Here is a 22,002-nt window from a genome sequence, read left to right as displayed (position 1 = left end):
TTCTATTTTTGTACTTGTCGAATCATCAAGGAAAAAAGATTTACACTAGAAAAAAAGCTTTCATAAAATCACAGAATGATTTGGTTTGGAAGGGACTTAAAGGTCATCTAGTTCCAACCACCCTGCCCTGGGCAGGAACACCTTCCACTAGACTAGATTTCTCAGAGCCCCATCCAACCTGGTCTTAAATGCTTCAAGGGATGAGGCATCCACAGCTGCTCTGGGAAACCTGTTCCAGTGCCTTACCACCTTCGCAGGAAAGAATTTCTTCCTAATACCTAATCTAAACCTACTCTTTCTCAGTTTGAAGCCATTCCCCCTTGTCCTATCACTACATCTCCTTGTAAAAAGTATCTCTCCATCTGTCTTGGGGGACACCTCTTCAAGTACTGAAAGGTTGCAATAAAGTCACCCTGGAGCCTTCACTTCTCCAGGTTGAACAATGCCAATTTTCTCATCCTTTCTTCATAGGAGAGGTGTTCCATCCCTCCAATCATCTTCATGGCTCTACTCTGGATTCACTCCAACAGGGTTATGTCCTTTCCATCAGTAAAACAGAGACACACACAAGCCAAGGCCACCAGACTGAAGATAAGGTTGCTAGGAAAAACAGCTGGAGAGGTGGTCAGCAGGACTCTGTACCACTCTCTGGTACACTCAACTTTTCAGCAATAAGAAAAGAGAGATAACTTGTGAAATAAGTAGAGATATATCACTTGGACAGGCTCCTTCCTCTCCATAACTTGTCTTTTTCTGCTATTTGTCCCAGACTTTGTGCATTCTCCTGAATACAAGGACAGAGGGTAAGTCTTTCTAGACATGTCTTTTTTTCCCATTTTCCAAAAGCAGCATTAAAAAATAACAAGAGGACAAAACTGGAAGAGCTCATATAGACTGCAGTGGCACAGAAGTAATGAAATAATCATTTCTCCAACTCCACAGATGCAGAGCATATTCTTCTTCCCCTCTTCCTGACCTCTCCTCTAAAGTTCTCATATGAAGACAATACTTTGTGACCTCCAGAGCCACTTAAACCTCTCAGTAAGTAGTTTCTATCTCTGCATTTTGCTTTCTTCACCACAAACAAAAGATGACTCACATTTTTAAAACAAATTTGAGACAGCGTCTGTGAAAAACAAAGAAGGACTCTTGCTGAAATGGTATGCTAACTTGGATAGATACCTCAGGGAGTCCTGCCATGTAATCTGGCTCAAAATCAGCAATGCTCAAGCTTAAATTAATTCAGACTACATATCTGTTTATGTGTACATCAGTTAGAATAGGGGCAACCTCTACTTATATATCCTGTGCTAATACTGAAGGGAATATAACTTACGGAAACAAATGTTATCCATGCATCAACCTATCCAGTCCCAACACAAAAAGGTGCAAGGAAGGAGCTGATAAAAAGCCTATTATTATGACACATTAGTTTTAAACACTATAGGTTAGCCTTTAATTAAAAGTTCCTAATACTGATAAAGATCAGATAGACAGCCATCAGAAAATGGGAAAGACTATTTCCCATGGAAAATGCACCTGTTGAATTATGAGCTGATATGGATCCAAACTGCAGGACAGTCTCAAGAACACAAATGACATATTTGATGAAAGAGTTCAGTAATTTGGCAACTAAAATTGTAGCCCGCAAAGATGAATTCATCTGCATAACTAATAAATCTAGGAAGTGCATCTGACAGTTCAGAAACAGATCACAGCTGAGACACAGCCCTATTCTCCAACAGCTCTCTTTAGACAGGTAGTTATTTCGTCCAATAGAAGCTTAAATTGTGCGACTCAGATGTGCTCCTTCACATAGTAAACAGAGATGAAATCCTTTCTTCATTGAAGAAATCAACAGCAACCCTGCCACTGATTTCCCCGGTCATTTCTCAAGTCATAGTGATACCACTGGTTATGGATGAAGCAGCTGACTGAGATGACGAAAATATCAGTTTTATGGCACAGTACAACTCTGTTAGTGATACCTTTCACAGGTGTATGAATCTACATGTATGAAGAACTATTTGGTACCACAAGGCACCACTTACTGTACAAATTTCCCCATACACAGGAATTATATTGGTAACTATTGCAGTGTGTATATATAGATAGATAGATAAAATGGAAACAGAGTTCTTGACACCATATGCAATTTTATGTTTGTGGCTTTTTATTTCGTGCACAATGATTAGCCTCTCCTCTGTTTCTATGAAACTCTATAAAAAATATTAATATTAAATCGGCAATAGGACCACATAGTTCCAAGGCTCATTTCATTTGTGTTTTCCATCTCTAGAGGGGATTTTTTTTCTATAATTAGGATTTTTTTTTTTTTATGTTGAAAAAGTATTGCTATGAAGGAGTGATATCTCTGAGTATTAACAAGACAGCGCTAAGTATTCAAGAAAACAGAATTTCAAGTATAGATGGTGTTGTAACTGTAGAGAAGGGATGGGAAAAGAGGAGAAGAAAAAGGACGATGAGAACTAATTATTATAACCTAAAAAAGCAGTAGACACTGCTTGCCCAAACCAGTTCTGCCTGGGCTAATGCAGCCTTTCAAACAGTTTCTGCATACAGCCTTCTTTATAGCCACCTTAAAATGCTTCTGAAGTATGAATACTCTCAAATATTCTAAAGTATGAACACTCTCAAATATTCTGCTACTAATGGAAATATGATTGCTATTATTACAGCCAGATTTCATGACTTTTCACTCCTTTTCTATGTATGGATTTTGAAGGCTGATGTTGACAGTTGAGCAAGTTGTTACAGCTGGTCATAATACCTTTGCCAGAAACTTTCAAAAATATGACTTTTCAAGTAAACTAGGAATCTTTTTACTGTGAAAAATGTATAGTTTTACATTTTCCACTTTTCATGGCTTTTTTTTGTGCTAAACACACTTTTTGGGGAAACTGTTGTGAAAAAACCTGGAAAGACTATTCACAGGTTAAGTAACATTTGCGGTCAGATTCCTAAGAGCTGCACCAGGTACTGCAGGGGAAGCTCACACAAAAGTGGGATGTATCAGCAGTGCTACAGAGGCAAAACAACCCACCTCTCACTGACAGGTTTCACTCTGCCAAGGCTAATGAGTCTCTTGTGTGAATTTTGTTGTACAAGGTTGGGCTCCAGCACGGCCACCCTTGCATTCAGAAAAATTATCATTGAATGTGCACAGCTGATGTCAAAATGTGAAGAAACACATGAGGATAAATGTTTATTTCAGTATAAAAAACCAGCCAGGGATCCTGACTTTTCTAAACTGTATTCCCAGAGGTCCTACCCATTTCCCACGGGTGAAAATTTTATTCTCTAAAATTTGCCAATGTCAAAATTGTAACTACTAGTAAGTGAACTTCTGGCATTCTCAAGGTAGTTTAATAACCTTTCATATTATTATGGGCAATGCATCAGAATTAATTAGTATGAAAGCTGATGAGGATAAAATGATAGGTAAAATATCAGAAAGAATGTGACTAAAATGTGGTGAAAAGCCCACAGCCATAAGCTTCCCCTGTGATTGAGCTAAAGGAACACTTGGATAAATGGAGATTGATGCAGAAAACAATTCCATTACAAAAGTCTTTCAAAAATGCTTTCTACAATATTTCAAGTTGAAAAAAAGTCTAAGATGCTCGCACACAATACATTTCAGCAAACTCTATGATGTCCAAAAATCACAAATAAAAAAGCCTTCTTCATATATTCCAGTAAGTAGACATTTCTACAAAGCAATGTGAGCTTGAGTCGCCTCTCAGTTATGGTTGAGAGAGAAGACTTCCTGAATATATACAGCTGTTTGTTGCCAACTGCTTCACACTATACAACAACATAAAACTGCTTCACAATTCATGAAAAATGTTACAGGTTAGGTACTTCCAGTATGTGGAATGTCACCTGGAAGAAATGTCATCAGACCTGCCACTGATCTGTTGTGGGGAAAAAAATCAAGGTATGCATGGTTTGGCAGTGTTTGCAAGTGTTCAGCTTGTAACCTCAAAACTCGAGGGAGGACAGCCTGAACAAACACAGTGGGAGTCATCAGACTCTTTGCTCTGCTCTACACACATATAATATCATGCTGTTCCTTTTAAAACATCATAAAACAGTACAATATCTAGTAAAAGCTGATCCTCCTCCTGTAAGTAGCAACGCTTGTACTGTGCCTTTTACAAAAAATCAGGGAACAGTAGTGCCATCTGCCCCACTCTGCAAAGGACCAATTTATCATGCCCAGCACTAGTGGACAAATCTTGATCTGCTGTGGTGATACAAGACTCACACCCTTAAGGATGAGCTCTGCTGTCATCTACTAATGAACAGCAGTGCCAAACGTTTTGCCATGCCTTGATATGGAGAACAAAGTAACAATGAAACATTTTGCACAGATGCAACTAGAGAAGGAAACACGACACTGCATAATGCTGCCTAAACAGCAGAAAGTACCTGATGGCAAAGTGTGGCCTTATCTTTCCCTTAGCATTTAAACATATAGTTGAGAGAAAGAATGTCTGACTTCACATACCAGAGAGGGATTAAAAGGTCAGATTTCTTGTGAAGAAACTACCTTTATGATTACCAATGCAGCAATTTTGAAACTCTGCACTGTTGCATAGAATTTCACATTATTAAAAATATTCAGATACAGGTTCTGCTACATAAGTTTAGTGTGCTTGAGAAATCAGTAATTATTTCAATTTTTTTTCTAAAAACATACAAGTCCAAAAGCAGATTTTTTGAACAAACATTATAATAAAAACATTTCCACCATAAATTATATTTTGGTAGAATGCCAAAAAAATCTTTCAATTAAGTGTTTCTGTCATTTTAGAGCAAGATTTGTCTAAGTCAGAACTTCTGTTTTGTGGAAGTCTCTTTTGATTAAATTTCCTCATGACCAGGGTGGCATTTCTCTGAGAAAACTACCTTATCACAGAAAACAGCTGACCCCCACAACTGGCCTGCGATGTAAGACATGTAAGTTCAAATCTCCACTGTTCCAAGCTAATAAAGATTCAAATATGACTCAAGGAGTCAAGGAAGGAAAGATGTTACTCTTGCTTGCAAACCACGTTCTTTAATCATTTCTGAGGGCATTAGCTCTAAGTGTATGCAGAGTCATGCGCAGGGGAAATCAGAGCCTTGACTTTTCTTTATGCAAGAAAGCGTTTGCATTACTTTTACTCACCATTCCATGATTTAGCCATGCTGGTATAAAATTATCAAGTAGCTTTGGGTAAACCAGTTCCCTGTCATAGATATAGATGCTCCAAAACATTGTCACGACAAACTAAGAAGAAAAAAAAAGACAAGACATTTTTAAATATATGCTTCTGAACAATTAGCTACACATTTATAGGTAGCAAAATGGGGCATTCAGCAAATGATTAGGGATAGACATGGACATCACTGTTCTTTGACCAAATACTGCTCTAATCAACAGTGTGAATCTGTTTTACTCTTTGAATTCACAGAGGTTTTAACTTTTTTTCTTTTTTTTTTCCTCCCCTTGAATTTCAGCCTGGAAAAAAATCTCATGTTTTTACTTACATGCCTGCGGCCAAATTACAACTGAATACTACAGTTTAGTAGCAGATGTGGCACATAAATAATATTTCACCAATAACAGGATAGAAAACAAATGGAAAATCAGGTAAAATATCACTTGGAATTCGTAGAACATATAAATATGAAACATTCACCCCTCAACAGAACCATACAAATTCATATTTGAACTTTTTTGTGCTAGCCATCGAAACAGCATTTAAAAAAAAAAAATAACCCTTTGACTACTCTCCACACAATTCATGGACTGGGATCCACAGAAAATTGTTCTAATATCCTGCTCATTTGTCAGTATGAAATGTGGCTTGGTTCTTGTCAGAGACTATTTACCAGGATCCCAGAGAAAAAACATTATTTCCTCTAGACTGAGGACAGGACAGATGTCTCAGGTAAAGTTTGCACTAGGCTAAATTTTCTCCGAAGTGTGCACAAATTCTTTAAACATATCCTATATCTGAAAGTCAAAGACAATATAAACCCACAAAAATTTACAGAAATAATGGTTTTAGCTTACCTTAGTTGGGACAGGTAAGTAATTTTCTAATTAAAACACCATTGCTTTCTTACCTTGAATTTGAGCCATAGTTTTCTAGTAATAAAAAAGACATTGTTTATAGCAGTAAAACCCAATAACTGGACAAAGAGCTTTTTAATGGTCGCGTACAGGGGATCTCTACACAGTAATGATAAATCCAAGTTTAAGGTTTGGGAGCCAACAGATAGGACTTTCATTGAGATCAGAAGGGAAGTATTCAGTTACGTCCAAACTGATATGGCTCATGACCTTACAGCTAATTTAGGGGCTCAGTAAAAGAAAGTGAAAGAAACATGGGGTGAGCACAACAAGGTCAGCAAATTACTGGTGTGTGCAATAGTGCAGGCATAAGTTGTTTCCTATGCTTTTGACTTAGGAAAGTTAAAACTGAGGTTTGCAGTTAATCAGTGGCATCTTGTTCTAACCACAGACATGCAGACTTCAGCCAGTCAGTTATGTGAATGACCTGAACCAGTACACTGGTTCAGTGTACACTCAGTGTGCATACAGTACATAGTTTGTTGGTTTCCAACACAGTTGTCCATCTGTTATGATAGCTATTGGTGCCTGCTCAGAATAAACTTGGGCTATTTGACTAGTGCACAGAGGCCAGAAAAAAAAAATAGGCTATGATGGACAGCTCGAAAAAATTTCAAGTGTAAAGTACCCCACGAGAAATCTCTCTTCTGGGCCAGTCTTGGCACTGGCAGAGCCTAGTTTCTTTACGCACCTGCTGACACATAAGTGCCAAGATATGAATAGCTGAACAGCAGGAAAAATGGAAGCAAAGTATCCTCTTCTCTATAGGCTTCCTAGAAGTCATGCATTATCACAGTGGGTCTCTGAGAACCTGCTAAGACCAACTGGGACATAAAAACATCTCAGGCATATGAAGACCAAGACTGATAATGTTTTCCAAAGAAGTCCTACAGGAAGAAAAATCACCCAGAATTAGGTTGAACTTTATTACACTGAATACGACAAAGCTGGCATGCTTTGACCCGTGATTTTTGTGTGGAGCAGAATAAAACAATAGAGGTAAACATAAGAAAAGAAGGAACATGCCATCTGTCCCTTAACCAAAGTCAGCCAATGGATGGAAAAGGATCAGCCTAGCTGGTTGCAACCATCTGGAACTACAGACGGCAAATGCTGCTTAGCAAAGCACTATCACAGGGCAGACATAAGGTAAAGGAAGTGCGCAAAACCCAATGTGTTACAGAACTAACCTGTCCCAGAGGATGACCCGACATGAGACCAATGCAACACCCTGGGGAAGATTCCTTCCATTGTTTAAATGGTTCACCTTATTTTTCCTTACAATTAGTTCATCTGGATAAAATGAACTATAAAAATGAACTTTTTGGATAAAAAAAAGTATAACGAGGACTTGCTACATAGTTACTTTGGCTGCTTCTGAATTTGTTTACTTCGATTAATGAGCAACTGGTCTGGTACTTTTAAATAACCTTATACCATGCTTACATTTTGCTACTGGCAGACTTTCATTTGGGCTGGGCTTTGCTAAGATCACACACGATCATGCAGTGCCAGATTATGATTCAAGTGAGCTGCTTTTTTACACCGTCTATGTAAGGCTCAAACAAAACTGCACCTCTTACACTCATGCTGCCTTCCTTGTGGCACAATTCATCACTCTTGTGGAGACAGCCACAGTACTACCCTCACATGCCAGGCTGAACAGGCTGCTCACATGCAGACAAATTTCAGGGAGCCAAACATTTTATTTTCTTTTGTTCCCATGGCAAAATGACACAAATGTCAGCCTTCCACTTCCTCTTCAGACAAACTCAAGGCATGGAATTCAAGGAAGAGAACAGGAACTTTGCAATTGCTTTTACACTTCTTTGCACAGGAGCCTCCTATGATTGCCAGCTTTCCAAAGACAGCAATTACTTTGTTAAACATAAGGTTAAGCAACATGTAAGTCCTTCATTGGCTACTTAACCTATCTAGGGTCTGTAATGATTCTATTTGTCTCTAATGATTACCTATCTAGGGTCCTGGTCATTACAGACCAAATGGAACCTCAACTTTGCAAGTAGACCTTGGAAACCGAAACTATGGAATTACTCACTTATTACAGGCATCTGAAAGACTGCTAAACAAATACATAGCAGTAAAAATAAGGCTGAAAACAAAACACTGTCCTCCCACTTAAGGATATATTCCTTGAGTGTCTGTCCTCTGTCTCTGAAGCTTCAGAGGGCATGAGAAGAGCATGTGGCCCTGCCAAGGGAAAAACTTTAAAGGACAAGTTAGGAAATGGATGGTGATTCAAATGAGAAATCATGTGGCTTGGCAAAACACTACAAATGGAAGCAAAGAGAAAGTAAGAAAGTAAAGCCAATGAAAAGAATTGTATAGTTAGCACTTTTATGTGAGTCCAATCAAGAAATGTTATGCAAACGAAGAGTGAACCCAATGGAACTTTATCTTCCTACACTTTGTATTTTTCTTTTTGGCTGGGCTGCACAATTTGGTTCAGTCATTTCCTGGATGGCCTCATGACAAAGATAAAAACCCCTTACGACCTTGACACAATTTGTTCAAAATACACTTAAAGGTAAGCTTTCTGGCTATCCCTCAACACACTCGTGGTTAACAGTGAGAGTAAATATATTGTTGGTGAGCTTTTTTGAGGGTTAAAGGCATTACATCTAGAAGAAAAGTATTGGTGAAGGCAGAAGCCACAGTAAGCACAAACTGGCATGGTACTGGCTTTAGGTGGGATCTAGTGCTAGTACAGCAATATGCCAAATGGATTTGAAAGGAGTCAGTGAAGGAAATCACAAGGAGTGAGAAATGAAAATCTGGGAAGACCCCTCTCGCAGAATAGACTTCAGGAGACAATTGCACCACCACTCACTGATGTTACCATCACAAGTCACCTTGTCACAACAGATAAGGGTAAAATCCAGAACAGAGAGATTTTGGCATGGTTGAGTCAGTTCTGGAAACAAAAGTATGCTGTAGTCTAGTCAATTAATGGGATAACTAGGAAACTGCAGCAAATGCCTAGACATCTTTTCTTGGCATAAGATCACAAATTAGCATTATTGATGGCCTACAGAAGGGTGATCAGCTTTCCTTTTACCTGTACCAGTACAGAGAAACAGAAAATAAGAAAGTATGCCTGGCTTTCTCTCCTTTGTATCACAGGTTTATAAAAACATAAAAGTATAACATAAAAAATGAGGTAATTCTAGCCAGTAACTCAGATCCAAACAAAGCTATTAATGCTTTACGATATAAAATGTCTGTGGTAGAGTTTGTAATTTTCTAGGCAGCAATCTCTCTTTTAATGTGCAATAATTTCAATTTTTGTTCTTCCACCTATTTCTATTAAACTGTCTTTAAAAACTAGAAATGCCTGTTTTATCTCTTCTTCCTCTTGTTTTATACAAATTACAAGAAACATATTGATAAAACCATATTCAGTTTACACAAAATAGTAATTAACCACAGAAAGTTGGCAACCTAGTGATCTCTGTCAAACAAACAGAAAAAAGGAAGGATAGTCTAAACCAGTGGTGTAGTCTCTGTCTTTTAAGCATGTCTCACGTTTCTCTAGCAGTGTAAATTACTCCCAATATATATCTCCTTTACACGGATAAAGGGATCGCAAGTGTATGTAATTATAGATGAAAACTGGTGAGGAACTTCTAAAATGCCTATGCAAGCAATTTTCTTTTGTGGATGATTCCCAATCTCTTAGGTATTTGAATTATAGGCTTATAATGAACTAAAAAAGGGCTAGGAAGTGTTGCCCACAGACTTTTCATGGTACAAGGCTTTGATTTCTGATTTCATTCTCTTATGAGTCTTATTAAAAAGAGCAACAATAAGTAAACAGTAATCATTATGTCCTTAAAAGAGGTTCATGTTTATTTCTTAATGCTTCTGATCAAAATAGTAGGTTGGCAATTCAGCTTTATCTGAGCCCCTGAAGATATACAATGCATATCACAACACTGGAGAGATGTGATTTGCTGCACAGATTTTGCAAGATTTAATTTGTTTGCAAGATTTTATTTGTTGCAAAGCCACCCAAAGAGATTAATTACCCTTGGGCTGGTTCTTTTCCCTCCTCTGGAAGGTGGGAGGAGGTTGGTGGTCAGACTTCCCAGATGGTTTATATGTAATACTTTTTTAGGAAGTACTAAGAATGAAAAACTTTACTTTGTTACATTTCTTTTCACACTCCCTTGTTTGACTTGGGAGTGGAATCCCTTTTCTCATCTGTTTTTCAGAACAAGTCATCTCAAGGGCTTCAGTAAGCAGAAAATACAAGAAAAAACGTGGTGAATTGCTCTTGAAAAACTACAGTTAGTAGGCTTTAAAATATTCCTCAGTATTTGCACTATTCCCTAAACATGCCCCATGTAAAACACTAAGCAATAAAAATAATTTAGATGTTAAGGTAACTGACAAGTACTTAAGCATGACCACTGCTGTTACATTAGAACCCAACAAAGATTTTATTCACATCTGCCCAATTTTTATGTCTGAAGGTTCCCTTGTGTCACTACTGGGAACCGAGAAGCTCCATGTAGGTTGGTGAGTCTCAAGGAAAGGAGGTCTGCACTTCCTTTTAACAAGAATCTCCATCATAGCAAAATTTCACTGGGTTTTTTCTTACACATAAATAGATCTTCAGACAACAAAGTCAGTGTTAGATATTTGCTACTTTAAGGCCTTGAACTCTTCCTACCCCTAATCCCACCGAAGCAAAGCCCCTGGTGACCAGCAGTGCCTCGGGCACTGGGCAGGCTTTGGCAAGTGAGTGGTGAGATCTCCTCTGCTGCTGGAAGGTTTCAGGAAGGAGCTGAGACTAGTCTTAAGTTATGAAGTACTGCTGTGAGAACACATGCAGGATCACTCTTCAGGATCACTCTTGAGGAGAAAAGACAACGCAGAAAGAATCGTGTCTTGCAGAATATACCACCTAAGGAGTCTTTCTGCTGTGCCTTTTGCAACCGGACGTGTCTATCTCGTAGTGGCCTTTTTAGCCCTTCCCAAATCTTCGTTCGCAAAGCCTAGCCATGACTGCCGTTTGTCTCCCAGTAGTCAGGAATAGAAATAACAATGAAAACAACCTTTTTAGGCTTGCTTTGTAAGAAGTAAAGTGAAATAATACGTGGTAATTAATTGCTCCCCTTCACCACAGAAAGGTCACATTTGGAAATGGAGAGCATCTGTCCAATGAGCGCGGCCATACTATCTTCTGCATTTGTACATCCCGTCTTTTACATACCTTCTGTATGGTTTTTTACATTACTGACAGAACCCTTTTTTCCTACACCAATTCTGTCAGTTCTGAATCCCCCATGGGTTTAACAGGGAGCAACCTGGACTTTTGCTTCCCTTCTTGCCCATGTCAAAATGGCTTACAGCCCAAACTCCCATCAGGTCATTATGGTGTAAAACATGCCACAGTCAGCACTTTCACTACTCCTGATGATGACATGTGGTGCAGAAAAAGTCTAAATTGAGTCTCAGGATGCTGCTGGGACTATACAGATTTGAAATTACTTGTACAATCAAGTTCTTATTATAATAGAATTTTTTTAATGACCCAAAGATTATTCCAGCAACACACTGTGTTACTTCCTCACACTTGTGCTTCCTTACACTTGTGAAAAACAAGACAGTAGTAAAATCAACTCTACCACTTTTCCCTTTCTGCATAGTCTTTTGCATAGAGGTGGGAAAGCCGTTCAGGTAGAAAACAATCAAAAGTAACATCGTTCACCAGTTTGCAAAGACATGCATAGACTAACACTGTACTTACCACTCCAACTGGAAAAGCCAGAACAGCCATCATCCAGTCACGGAGGGAAATGAGTTTTTTCAGCTGCCTCTCTTGTTCTTGACTGTCATTTCCTCTAGTGAGAAGACTGGACAAGTCGGTCAAGACACAAATCCCAAAGAAGACAGCCTGGATAACCTGCATGGAAGGGAAACACACTCTTGAACACAGAGAATATCAGATCTTTGGCAGAGAGCAGGTTGGGCACAGGCATGTATGAGGAATATTGCCACAGAATTGACATGGGGAGTGGGAATACATCAGTTCCTTAAATACAGGTAAAGTTAATTCACATAAAAGCCACGTGTGCTTCTAGACTCAAAGTCCTGCATGCATCTTGCTCCTCATCTGTGGAGGTAATCAATGTGAGTGGAAGGACCATTCCAGAGGTGGGACTTCCCACCCTCACCTCAGACATGTGCCACCCGCCGGGGACTGAACTGCAGCCACCCCTTCCTGCGTCACTCCATACAACTCATCCCCACAGTCACTGCATTTGCCTCTGAGGCGGAAAAAGTGAGGAATGCTCCCTGTAAAAAGAAAGGAAAGAGATGAGCATTTCTTTCCCTTGTGAAAGGAGGTCTCACTTGGAGATTCTGCCTGCCCCAGACACTCCACTCAGAGGTGAAGGAGGTGCCTGAGACTTCCCAAGAGACATAGCACATGGCCTGAGCTTCAGTAAATCTATCTCTAGTTCCTCTCAGATAGTGAATGACAGAATGAGAAAGCTTCAGGAGTTATTCACTTTCCTTTCCTGATGGCAGACTGTTATTTACCTGCCTTTTCCTTTTTTGCATTTACGTATTTGTGTGCAATATCATAAGATTATGTGTGATATTAAATTGTTAGTTTAATCACCTGAACCCACTGATTTAGTTCAAACTTGACTCAATCTTAGTTTGATCACTGCATTTTTCTTCCTTAATTAACTTAGTAAAATTTTAATAAGTTAGCTCAGGAATGCTCTTGCCTGAGGACCCACATATCCTTTCTAGTACAGTTCAGAGGAAGTGCACACAGCTTGTTTACTCCCCAAGTTGGAAGCCTGGGTCAGAAACCACACACATCAGGTAATCTCAGGTAAAAATTTAACAAAACATGGGCTTGGTTCCCAAATTTTACAGTGATTAATCAAAAAACATAAACATGTGCTTAAAATACATACTGCATGTTTTTCAAAGCAAGTATGGAGTACTAGTTTAGAAGTTTTATTTGTAAATCTAAGTGTTCCCCAACTAGGAGAATCTGACCAAGTAGCAGACCATCCTTAAGAAATAAGAATAGTACATTCCCAGATTCTGCAAAATAGAGTTTATTATATGCATATATCTTTGCAGAATTTACACTATAATAAGGCAAGCAGGAGGATAGAAGAAAGAAATACCAAACAGATGTTGGCTACTGGAAAGAAATACAGAGATGCGTAATGACTGGATGGATTAAAGTACATTTCCTTCCTCAGCAATCCTTATATGACCCAAATACTTGTACATTCTGGCTGTAAAGCCATGAACGACAGACATTCAAGTGGCTCCTGGATCTTCTTGCAATTCTGCTACCATTGCTCTCCTCTCTCCACGCTGTAGCTACATACAGTTTGCTCGATAAATAGATGAACCAACATTACAAAACGTTCCCTGAAGCCATGAAACGTGACAGACTACTAGCGCTAGAGCTGTATATTGTGCTAGAAAAAGGTATTACTATTTCAAATGACTTCCTGGAAAAGTTACCATCTTCTACATAATTTCTGAAAAGCCTTTTAAATATAAGTTCTTGGAGCTACGTAAGAACTCCTAATGCACTTTTTCATATTATTTGTTTGAAAAAAGCACTTAGAAGAAAAAAATCTTCCCATACTCAGCCCTGTTTTCCACCAAACAGATGGTCTATTTGGAGAGCAGAAATAGAAGAATTAATTATGCATTTGCTTGACTTATGAGGAGATATGATACCATCTACTATTCACTCAAGAGTGTGAACGTCAAAGACGACAGAACTGGGAAAAAGAGTATACCTAACAGTAATGAGATCAATTTGAGTGTTAAAAAGTTTAGGCTGAGTACCAGGAAATATTTCCTAACAGTGAGGTCTGTCAGACCATGAAATGGTTTCTCAGAGGAAGTGGTGGAAGCCTCACGGCTTGAGTCACTCAAACCAATATTGGACAAAACACTCAATAATGTACTACAGAGAACAGTATTATGCTGGCAGGGCTGGATGAGTGACTAATGGATTGTTTGCAGCTCTAACTACAATTCCCTGAAATGGTCCCTCTCAAAAGAAGCACAGACTCAAACAATCACACACCCACTTTCCAAGGGAACTGAGATTGTACATCCACTAATCCATCACAAACTGAATAGCTTCTCTCCCCAGTATCCCGTTATGAACACAGAGCTTCAAGGGAAAATATAATGATATCATGGGGAATAACTGAAAACTCCTAAAGGGAAAGAAAGTATCCGAAGACTTCAGAGAGTAGATATGAAGTAAAGTATTCTACAAAAAAATTAATAAATGAAAATCCATATAGGAGAAAACTGTATCTTTATTGAGAACATTTAGAGACAATGACAAAATTGTACAGTGTTCAGGGAGGAACAGTTCCAGCTTCTTCATACAAATAATGTACATACATTCACTCTAGTACTTCCTTTCCTTTCTAGAATGTGCAAGAAAACTCTTCTGACACCTTCCAAACATCTAGGATTAAAATGGGGACCTCCAGAACTACATGAGTCTCAGCAGCATTAACTAAACAGTCGGAGTCTGTAACAATTTACATCCTTTGTAGGTCTGGCACAGGAAAAGTATAGCTTGCAGCTACTGGTGGTTTATGGTATGAAATGAATTTTTAAAGTCCATGCTCCTTGGTGTGAATGCTGTCCAACAGATGTGAAAAGTTCACAGCAAGGGAGTGAAAACTACCTCCAAACAATGTTCTCCAAGGTGCCCTGGTGTTACTTCAGATTTAGGATTACATTTTCAAAACAGGGGCCTTATTTTGAAAATCTGCAGGTGATGAACCTATACATGAAACATCCTCAAGTTGTTAAACAGCTGACTTGCTTTTCCCCTTGGAAATGTAAGCAAGAACAGCATTTCAGAGGAAATACCTTTCAGTTTTTCCTCTAACTACAGCTCGAAGGAAAACTGCGATTTAGAAAATGACAAATTTGACAGAAAACAGACACACCTTACTTATACCATGTAACAGTGATAGAAGCAGAAACTTCTAAGCAGAGTATGCAAACCCAAGAAAATAACCCATTTTCTCCACCGAAGCCTACAGGTGCCACTGGCCACTATAGTTGATACTACAGTCCCTTTAAACTGATAATGTAATGTGACAATGTAATGACAATGGCCACTTAAAGATATGTTAGTAAAAACTCAGAGCAGAGAAAACACTTGTTAAGTTGCTACAGGAGAAAAAAAGTTATGAACAGAAGATGAAACCAAGCAGCCCAGAAACCTTCACAAACAGCGAGATCTATTCAGATTATAAATCAGAAAAGATAGTTCCCTACAAACGATCAGAATAAATTAATTTTACATGTCTGTTTACTACAAGAAAATAAAGACTTGCTTCAGCAGGACAGTTTTTTCACAAGGTGTTCACTGCAGGACTGCAGCTAATGACCTCCTCATACTCCCCCTAATTTGACTTTAGTCCGAGTCCAACAGAAAACCTATTTCCTCATAAACCTTTTTTCAGGGCATGGAGATTCCCTTCTCCCCCATGTCACGGGGCTCCACAATGCAGACAAAATCTCTGCAAACTGAGGTCACGCAAATTCTGTTACTACTCTTACCAAGACAGAAAACTCCCCATTAAATTCACTGAATCTAGGATTTCAGTGTCGATGGACTCATCCTCTTCCAAGTTCACTCTAATAATCAGAAGGACTCCTTAAAGCTCAGGGTAGAAGAAATGGAAAAGTCTCTGCAAGCACTACTACTTTTATGGGTAATTTTTCCTCTTCCTACCTGTGAAAGTGAAAAATTCATTCTCCTCAAGTTGTCATTTTCGAGATTAACAGCATTTACTTCATGTACCCCTCTATGAAATAAGACATCAGTGTAGGCTGGCAAACAGATAGCGCTGACAGAATAAAACATGGGAGTGACGCTCATGAAATCCGCAAGAAATAACAAAAAAGCACTAAGTAACTTTTATATACTCCAAAATGCACATGAAGTGCATGCATGTGTGTGTGTGTGTGTGCGCGCGTGTGTGTGTGTCCATACGCAGCTGTATAGGATACCTGTACAAGATACCTGTACCTCACTTACCAAGTAAGCTTCCACTGCTAAATATAAGATTGCATTTAAAAAAGGGACTTAGGAGGATGAAAACATAACCCATATTATAAGATGACCAATTCACAGAAGGGTGTCAGGGAGGCCTGACTGATCCTTGGGAGATGAGAGTGGCAGGGGGTAGTCAGGGCCCATCCCACCCCCAGCCAGAGCAGAGCAGTCAGTGGCTGCCCCAGCCCTGGGGCAATCAGGGATCTCCCTGGGGACAGGCCACCAGCTCACAGGTGGGGGGCAGACATAACTTGAACCATCAAAACAACATTCAGGCTTAAGACAACACGTGGTTTTCCACAACATTCAGGCTTAAGACAACACGTGGCTTTCCACAAGATGATGAAAGCTTAGCTTTACCGGCATGCAAAATCAAATTGCAGAAAGTTGTTATTTCTTACATATTTCAGATTTTACAATCTGCATATACAGAACATGGTCTGATTTTCCTCTTCAAACAATGGAAAATTATTTACAACCTCAAAGTATTTATTACTGTTCATTGTCACTTGTGTTACTTTAGCTTTCATTTCTCCAGCCTCTAGATATCGTTATTTGACGTACAAATGAACTATGTTTCAGCAATTAAGATAACTGTATTTTAAGAGACTCTGAAGTAATTTAAGTCAGTTTTTTTGCACACTGTAAACACAACTGACTGGACTCTCTTTCGGGACTATGCTTGGTTTGGGTTGTTGTGTATTGGGCTGTACACAGGCACGTGTGGAAACCCTGCACCCTGTCAGCTCATTTACCCGTAGTTGCAATTTACAGACCAAGTCCAGGTTAGGGAGAGAATAGTAAGGTATTTTTGACAGAAAAGGCACTGTGCTTACAGATCAAAGCCACTAGGTTGTAGCTGCTTAGTAAATGTGTTACTGTTCTCGACTGCACAGAGCTACCGATTCTTCTTGTCCATCACCATTCCATCGTTACTCACACTGCATTTATTTTTGTCGCTTCTCCTCACCTTGCTGCATCTTTGTTAGTTATAATAACAAGCAGAAGCTGGACAATATGTAATCAAGTGCTAAACCTTTGTATCAGAGAAGCTACAGACTTCAGATAAGAAAAAGACAAATCTTTGTGTCTACAGACAAATGAAAGAGAGGCATAAAGAAATAAACGCAAGAAGGAACAGCCCTTTAAGTACTAAAATACAAGCTAGTGTAATACCAACCACTAAACCTACAATTAACTGAAGTTGAAGTGCAAACACCATGAAAAAGTACTGTGTGCTACTCCGGATCATTATTTCGGTATATGGAATAGGGAAGAAGACTCATATTTCAAAGTCCAGAGGTAAAAGAGCAGCATCAGCCTGGAAGATTCACTGATGTTGAGGCACGCAGTCAGACCTCATATCACATCTTCTTCCACACCAGCTGCAGTGCCATGGCCATTTTAGATTGCTTAGTTTGCTGAAGTAGGTTTCATCAACATCCCAGGCCACTTCAACACAGAAAAGGAGCACAGCCCTGCCCCATCAAAAGCCAGTAGCCTGAGAAAACACATACATGACACAGAGGAGAAAAGTAAGGGACAAGGGAATGAAAACGGAATAAGCCAAAGGAATAGTTAATGTAAACACCATCTATTTTACTTTGAATTGTTTACTGGTTAGGAATCTTGAAATAAATATTTCTCCTATTCCTCCTTTCTCTTACAATAATTAGAACTTGAACTACACAAGAAAAACATGACACTTATTTCTATCAGAAGAGCCATTAGAATCTCAGTAACTGGATAAAGGGACCACCTTATAAATATCTAGCACTGCCCTCATCCAAAACAATGACTCATGTCTCCCTTTACAGCCTTCAGTGGGGGGATGGCTCCTCTAACCAGGATGTTGCACATTAAGACTAGTCCTTAGTAGGAGATTTAATTTCATTTTCATGGTTTAGTCATATGATATGAATCAGCTTATAAAACATGCCTAATGCCTTACCATATGATGTAAATTCAGGGACTCCTTTAAATATAATCCTTTACTTTGCACATAACTTCCTGCAGTCTTTTTCTTTGAAGCCCACCAGCGTTGTCCAAATGTAACCAAGGATGGGGTTTTAAACCAATGAGATTTTATAGATACACAAAAGAATAAAATCTACTATGAAATTATTATGCATGAAAGAGAAAACTGTTTGAATCTTGGGTCTAGCTTTTATAGGTACTACGTTGTTTAGTTCCCACTACTTAAGCATTTACTATGAAGTTGTGGAACGGGGACCAAGCTGTGTAAGATAATGAGATCTTCTGTTTCCATGAAGAGAGATGCCTTTTAAAATTCTGCCTGTTGGAAAACAAAATGTGTTTTAATCTGGACAGACAGAAAAGCAACTTGATAGGCTCTTCCTTTCTCTCTCCATGGTCCCTCCACTTAACCCAGGAAAATCCTTTACTAAGTTACACTTAAGGGAGAGGGTAAGTCTCAGATCGTTCTGTCTTAGCATGATTCTTGACTGTCTCTTAATGGTTTCCAAAAATATGCAGCACAGTTCCCGGAGAGGTAATGTGGTTGTGCTAACATAGTTTTAAAAGCAGTTTTCTTAATATTTTTAGTACTTCTGTAAGGACAAATACTCCTTACTGCAGCAAACTAAGCTGAAATTTAGTACACTGTCAAAAATATTTGGAAATGCTTTAATTTTTGATGGCAACAAAAGCATCTTTATTCTTTCTACATGGATAAAATACCCACAACAAAAAAAATTCCATAGTGGACAACTGAGAAATTAATTTTAAAGTGCTACTATATCTCAGCTGAGTTGCATAGATGACATTTCCAACATGATCTCAGCATGACAGAGTGTATGCCATCTGGCTCAGTGGGGCTAACAGCCTGGAATGCACCACCACGTATCGAATGAAGAGATGTAATGGACAAATACACAATATACTAAAGAAATATGAACAAAAATTTGACCAGATGCTGAGAAAGTGCCACATTTTCTCAAATCTTTTGCAATTATTTCAGCTGTGTCATTCCTCTCTAATGCCATGTCAATCTTCCTCTCAGATGTCTGTATATCTTACTTTAATCTCGGTTAAAACACTCAAAGAAGCACAAAGATCATTGTTGCAGTATTTAAGAAATTACTATTGTATTTTTATCTTTATCTTGTTAATTGTTTGGACTAAACTCATTTTCTAATAATCCCCATCTTCTTCCTTACTTTCTTACATTGTGTATAGAAAAGCTGCCATTATACTACTTATTGTATCCTGCTTATAAGACAGTGTAATTTCATTAAATTTATATAATCCATTCAGCAAACATGTATAATACAGTTTATTCAGAACAGATTACAATTTTATTAGGTTATATATTAGGTTATATATTTTATGTTTTTCTTTGGTAAAGCTTAATCTTATTAGGATTATACACTGCACAGAAGGTTATGTCATTATTTTGGCTTAAATGGTAATTTTACACATTTCAGCATGATTGGTACAGTCTCTGCAGCAGTGTCCTTGCAGTCAAGGCAGGAATGGCAGCACTCTAGACAATGTTTCGGATAGCTAGCTAAGAAGCTAAGACTTGTTCTGCAGCTGTCTGTGCTAAAATGAGCTTTAGGATAGGGTTTCCCATGGCCAGAAAGTCCTAGCACTTCATAAGTTAATTACCCCAAAAAGGAAATTACATTTTTTTAAGTACAAAACTCTATCAAAGAAGTGGTTTTCTTAAAACCTCAGAAAATTCTGCATTGCACCAACTTTTCCACGTTTAGAAATACAGTTTGAAAACCACTACAGGGAAGCAATTTTGACACAAATTTGAAAACTGAAGTTTTTCAAAGTTAGAGTGACTGGTTTTGCTTTTCATTTCTTCCCTTTTTGATGAATAAGGTAATAGCTGCCTTCTAAAACTGCTGAATTTAGAAAAGGCCATTACTAATGTATCTCAGCAACTTGGTGAGAGAGCTGGAAACGCAAATGAGAAAGGCACTACAATCCTCTGAGACACAGCAGCCTCAGTGCTACCCTACTATGGCAGTAGGAAATAAAAGGTTTTAAAGGTCTGTTTCCTGAGCAATGTGAAAGCAGTAATGAATGACTCCTCACACCAGTTCAGCAAGGCAGGCTATTAAGTGATATCATCACAGTTGGGCAATTCTCCTTCTCTCCAGGGAGGGTAAGAGAAGGAAACATTGAGAGCTTTATCCACTTCTTCATTCATCCAGCCTACCAACAACACACAAACCAAGTCAGTTGCAAACTCTCATTGTGAAAAACAACTGAAGTCTCCAATCTTCAGCTTTTGCTTAAACTTTTCTTCCTTGGCTCACTGCTACAGCAGCTGAATATAATGTATGATGGGCAGGTAAAGTATATTCATAAATAAGGTTATTACTAAGATAAGGATGTTCTGTAATTAGGATGCTGCTATTCAAGCTCCACTTGAAAAAAAGAGTGGACATAATTTTGTACCTTAATTATACAGCACGTGGTTGAACGAAAGGTGATCTAACGTGTTGTACTGTCTTCATAAACATGACTATTCTTTATGCAACACTTCAAGCAAGACACTCTTATAAAGAGTTGCATTTTGGGAGAAACCCCCCCCATTATCTTACATCTCTAAAAAAACCACGGGAAAACCTCTGACATAAGCTAACTGCATTTAAATTAAATAATACAAGCGGGGGTTAAGCATTCACTAGGTGTGTGGCATTTCAACCACAGATGATAACACTTCCCTGCTTTCATTGTCTTTCTCGTGAATCAATCTCAAAGGAAATTAAGGATTTGTTTCCTGATTGTTGCTAGTGAAAGCAAGGCAGGGAGAAATGAGCTGGCCAAGGCAGGAGGGGACTTACAGGATGAACTCAGGTGCCCTGATCCCTAGGCAGTTCTCTAGGCATCAGGGTGCTTCCCAAGCATCTACACTCACTCTTACAGCAATAGCCATTTACGCCGCTTACCAGGAAAACACAGCACAAACCTTTTCATTCCCTCCAAATGCAGCCACACCACTGTTAGAATAAATCCAAATACTTCTCCTCTTATGCAGCTTACAGTGATCATAGTTTTCAAATACCCTGTTTGGTTTACTGTGTCTATCAAAGTTTTCTAATAGTTAGATACTGTAATTCTGACCAGAGTTGATATGTTTGTGCCAACTAACTAGAATTACCAAGGTCTTTAATACCTTTGGAGATCTAGTCCATTATACCATTCCCACCTTCCCTGTTCTTACATCATAGTTCACACAGTGAATATTGATTTTGAACAACACTACTACTGAAAACATATTTTTAATTTTTCCACTTGTTTTGCTCTAAATAAGTTCAATAAGTAGTAATTTTAGTGTGGTGTACACTTGCTTCTCAGCATCCCTGTAGGACAGGGCATCAAGTGGAAGAAGCACAACCATCCCATCTGCTACTTGGAGACTGTCTTTGGAGAGAGTGCCCAAAAAAGAAAAGGGATGAAGCCCTATCTCGCCTTACATGCTCATGAATGCTGACACAGCTCAAATCTCTCTCACTCTTTCTTACTCTAACCAACTTTAACCATTCCTTGAATTTCCAAACTGATCTTTCAGACATTGCTGTTACTGTACTTCTGGTTTGCTTACCACTTTTCATTTTATTTGCAAAGAAGAAGGATATTAACGATAAGAAAGTTTAAATTTACATCCCCTTACATACTATGGAAGCCACTTTATGACCACTACCTGACATTACACTGGGTTCCAAACCCATCTGATTTAGATGCTCTCCATCAGGCTATTGCA

General features: G+C 38.6%; 1 protein-coding gene across 1 annotated transcript in view; it reads right to left on the bottom strand.

The window, feature by feature from the left end:
* AIG1 (androgen induced 1) overlaps positions 1-22,002 on the bottom strand; it is a 123,294-nt gene that overhangs the window by 73,761 nt on the left and 27,531 nt on the right. Inside the window, exons 2-3 of the mRNA XM_027751490.2 lie at positions 11,925-12,080; positions 5,198-5,299 (exon numbers count right to left, since the gene is read on the bottom strand). Coding sequence (XP_027607291.1) covers positions 5,198-5,299; positions 11,925-12,080 — 258 coding nt within the window. The remainder of the gene's footprint in view (positions 1-5,197; positions 5,300-11,924; positions 12,081-22,002) is intronic.

Source organism: Pipra filicauda, unplaced genomic scaffold (genome assembly GCF_003945595.2).
Source record: "Pipra filicauda isolate LSUMZ 115617 unplaced genomic scaffold, ASM394559v2 scaffold55_size4083901_pilon, whole genome shotgun sequence".
Taxonomy (NCBI): domain Eukaryota; kingdom Metazoa; phylum Chordata; class Aves; order Passeriformes; family Pipridae; genus Pipra; species Pipra filicauda.
This window is presented reverse-complemented; position numbering and strand designations above follow the sequence as displayed.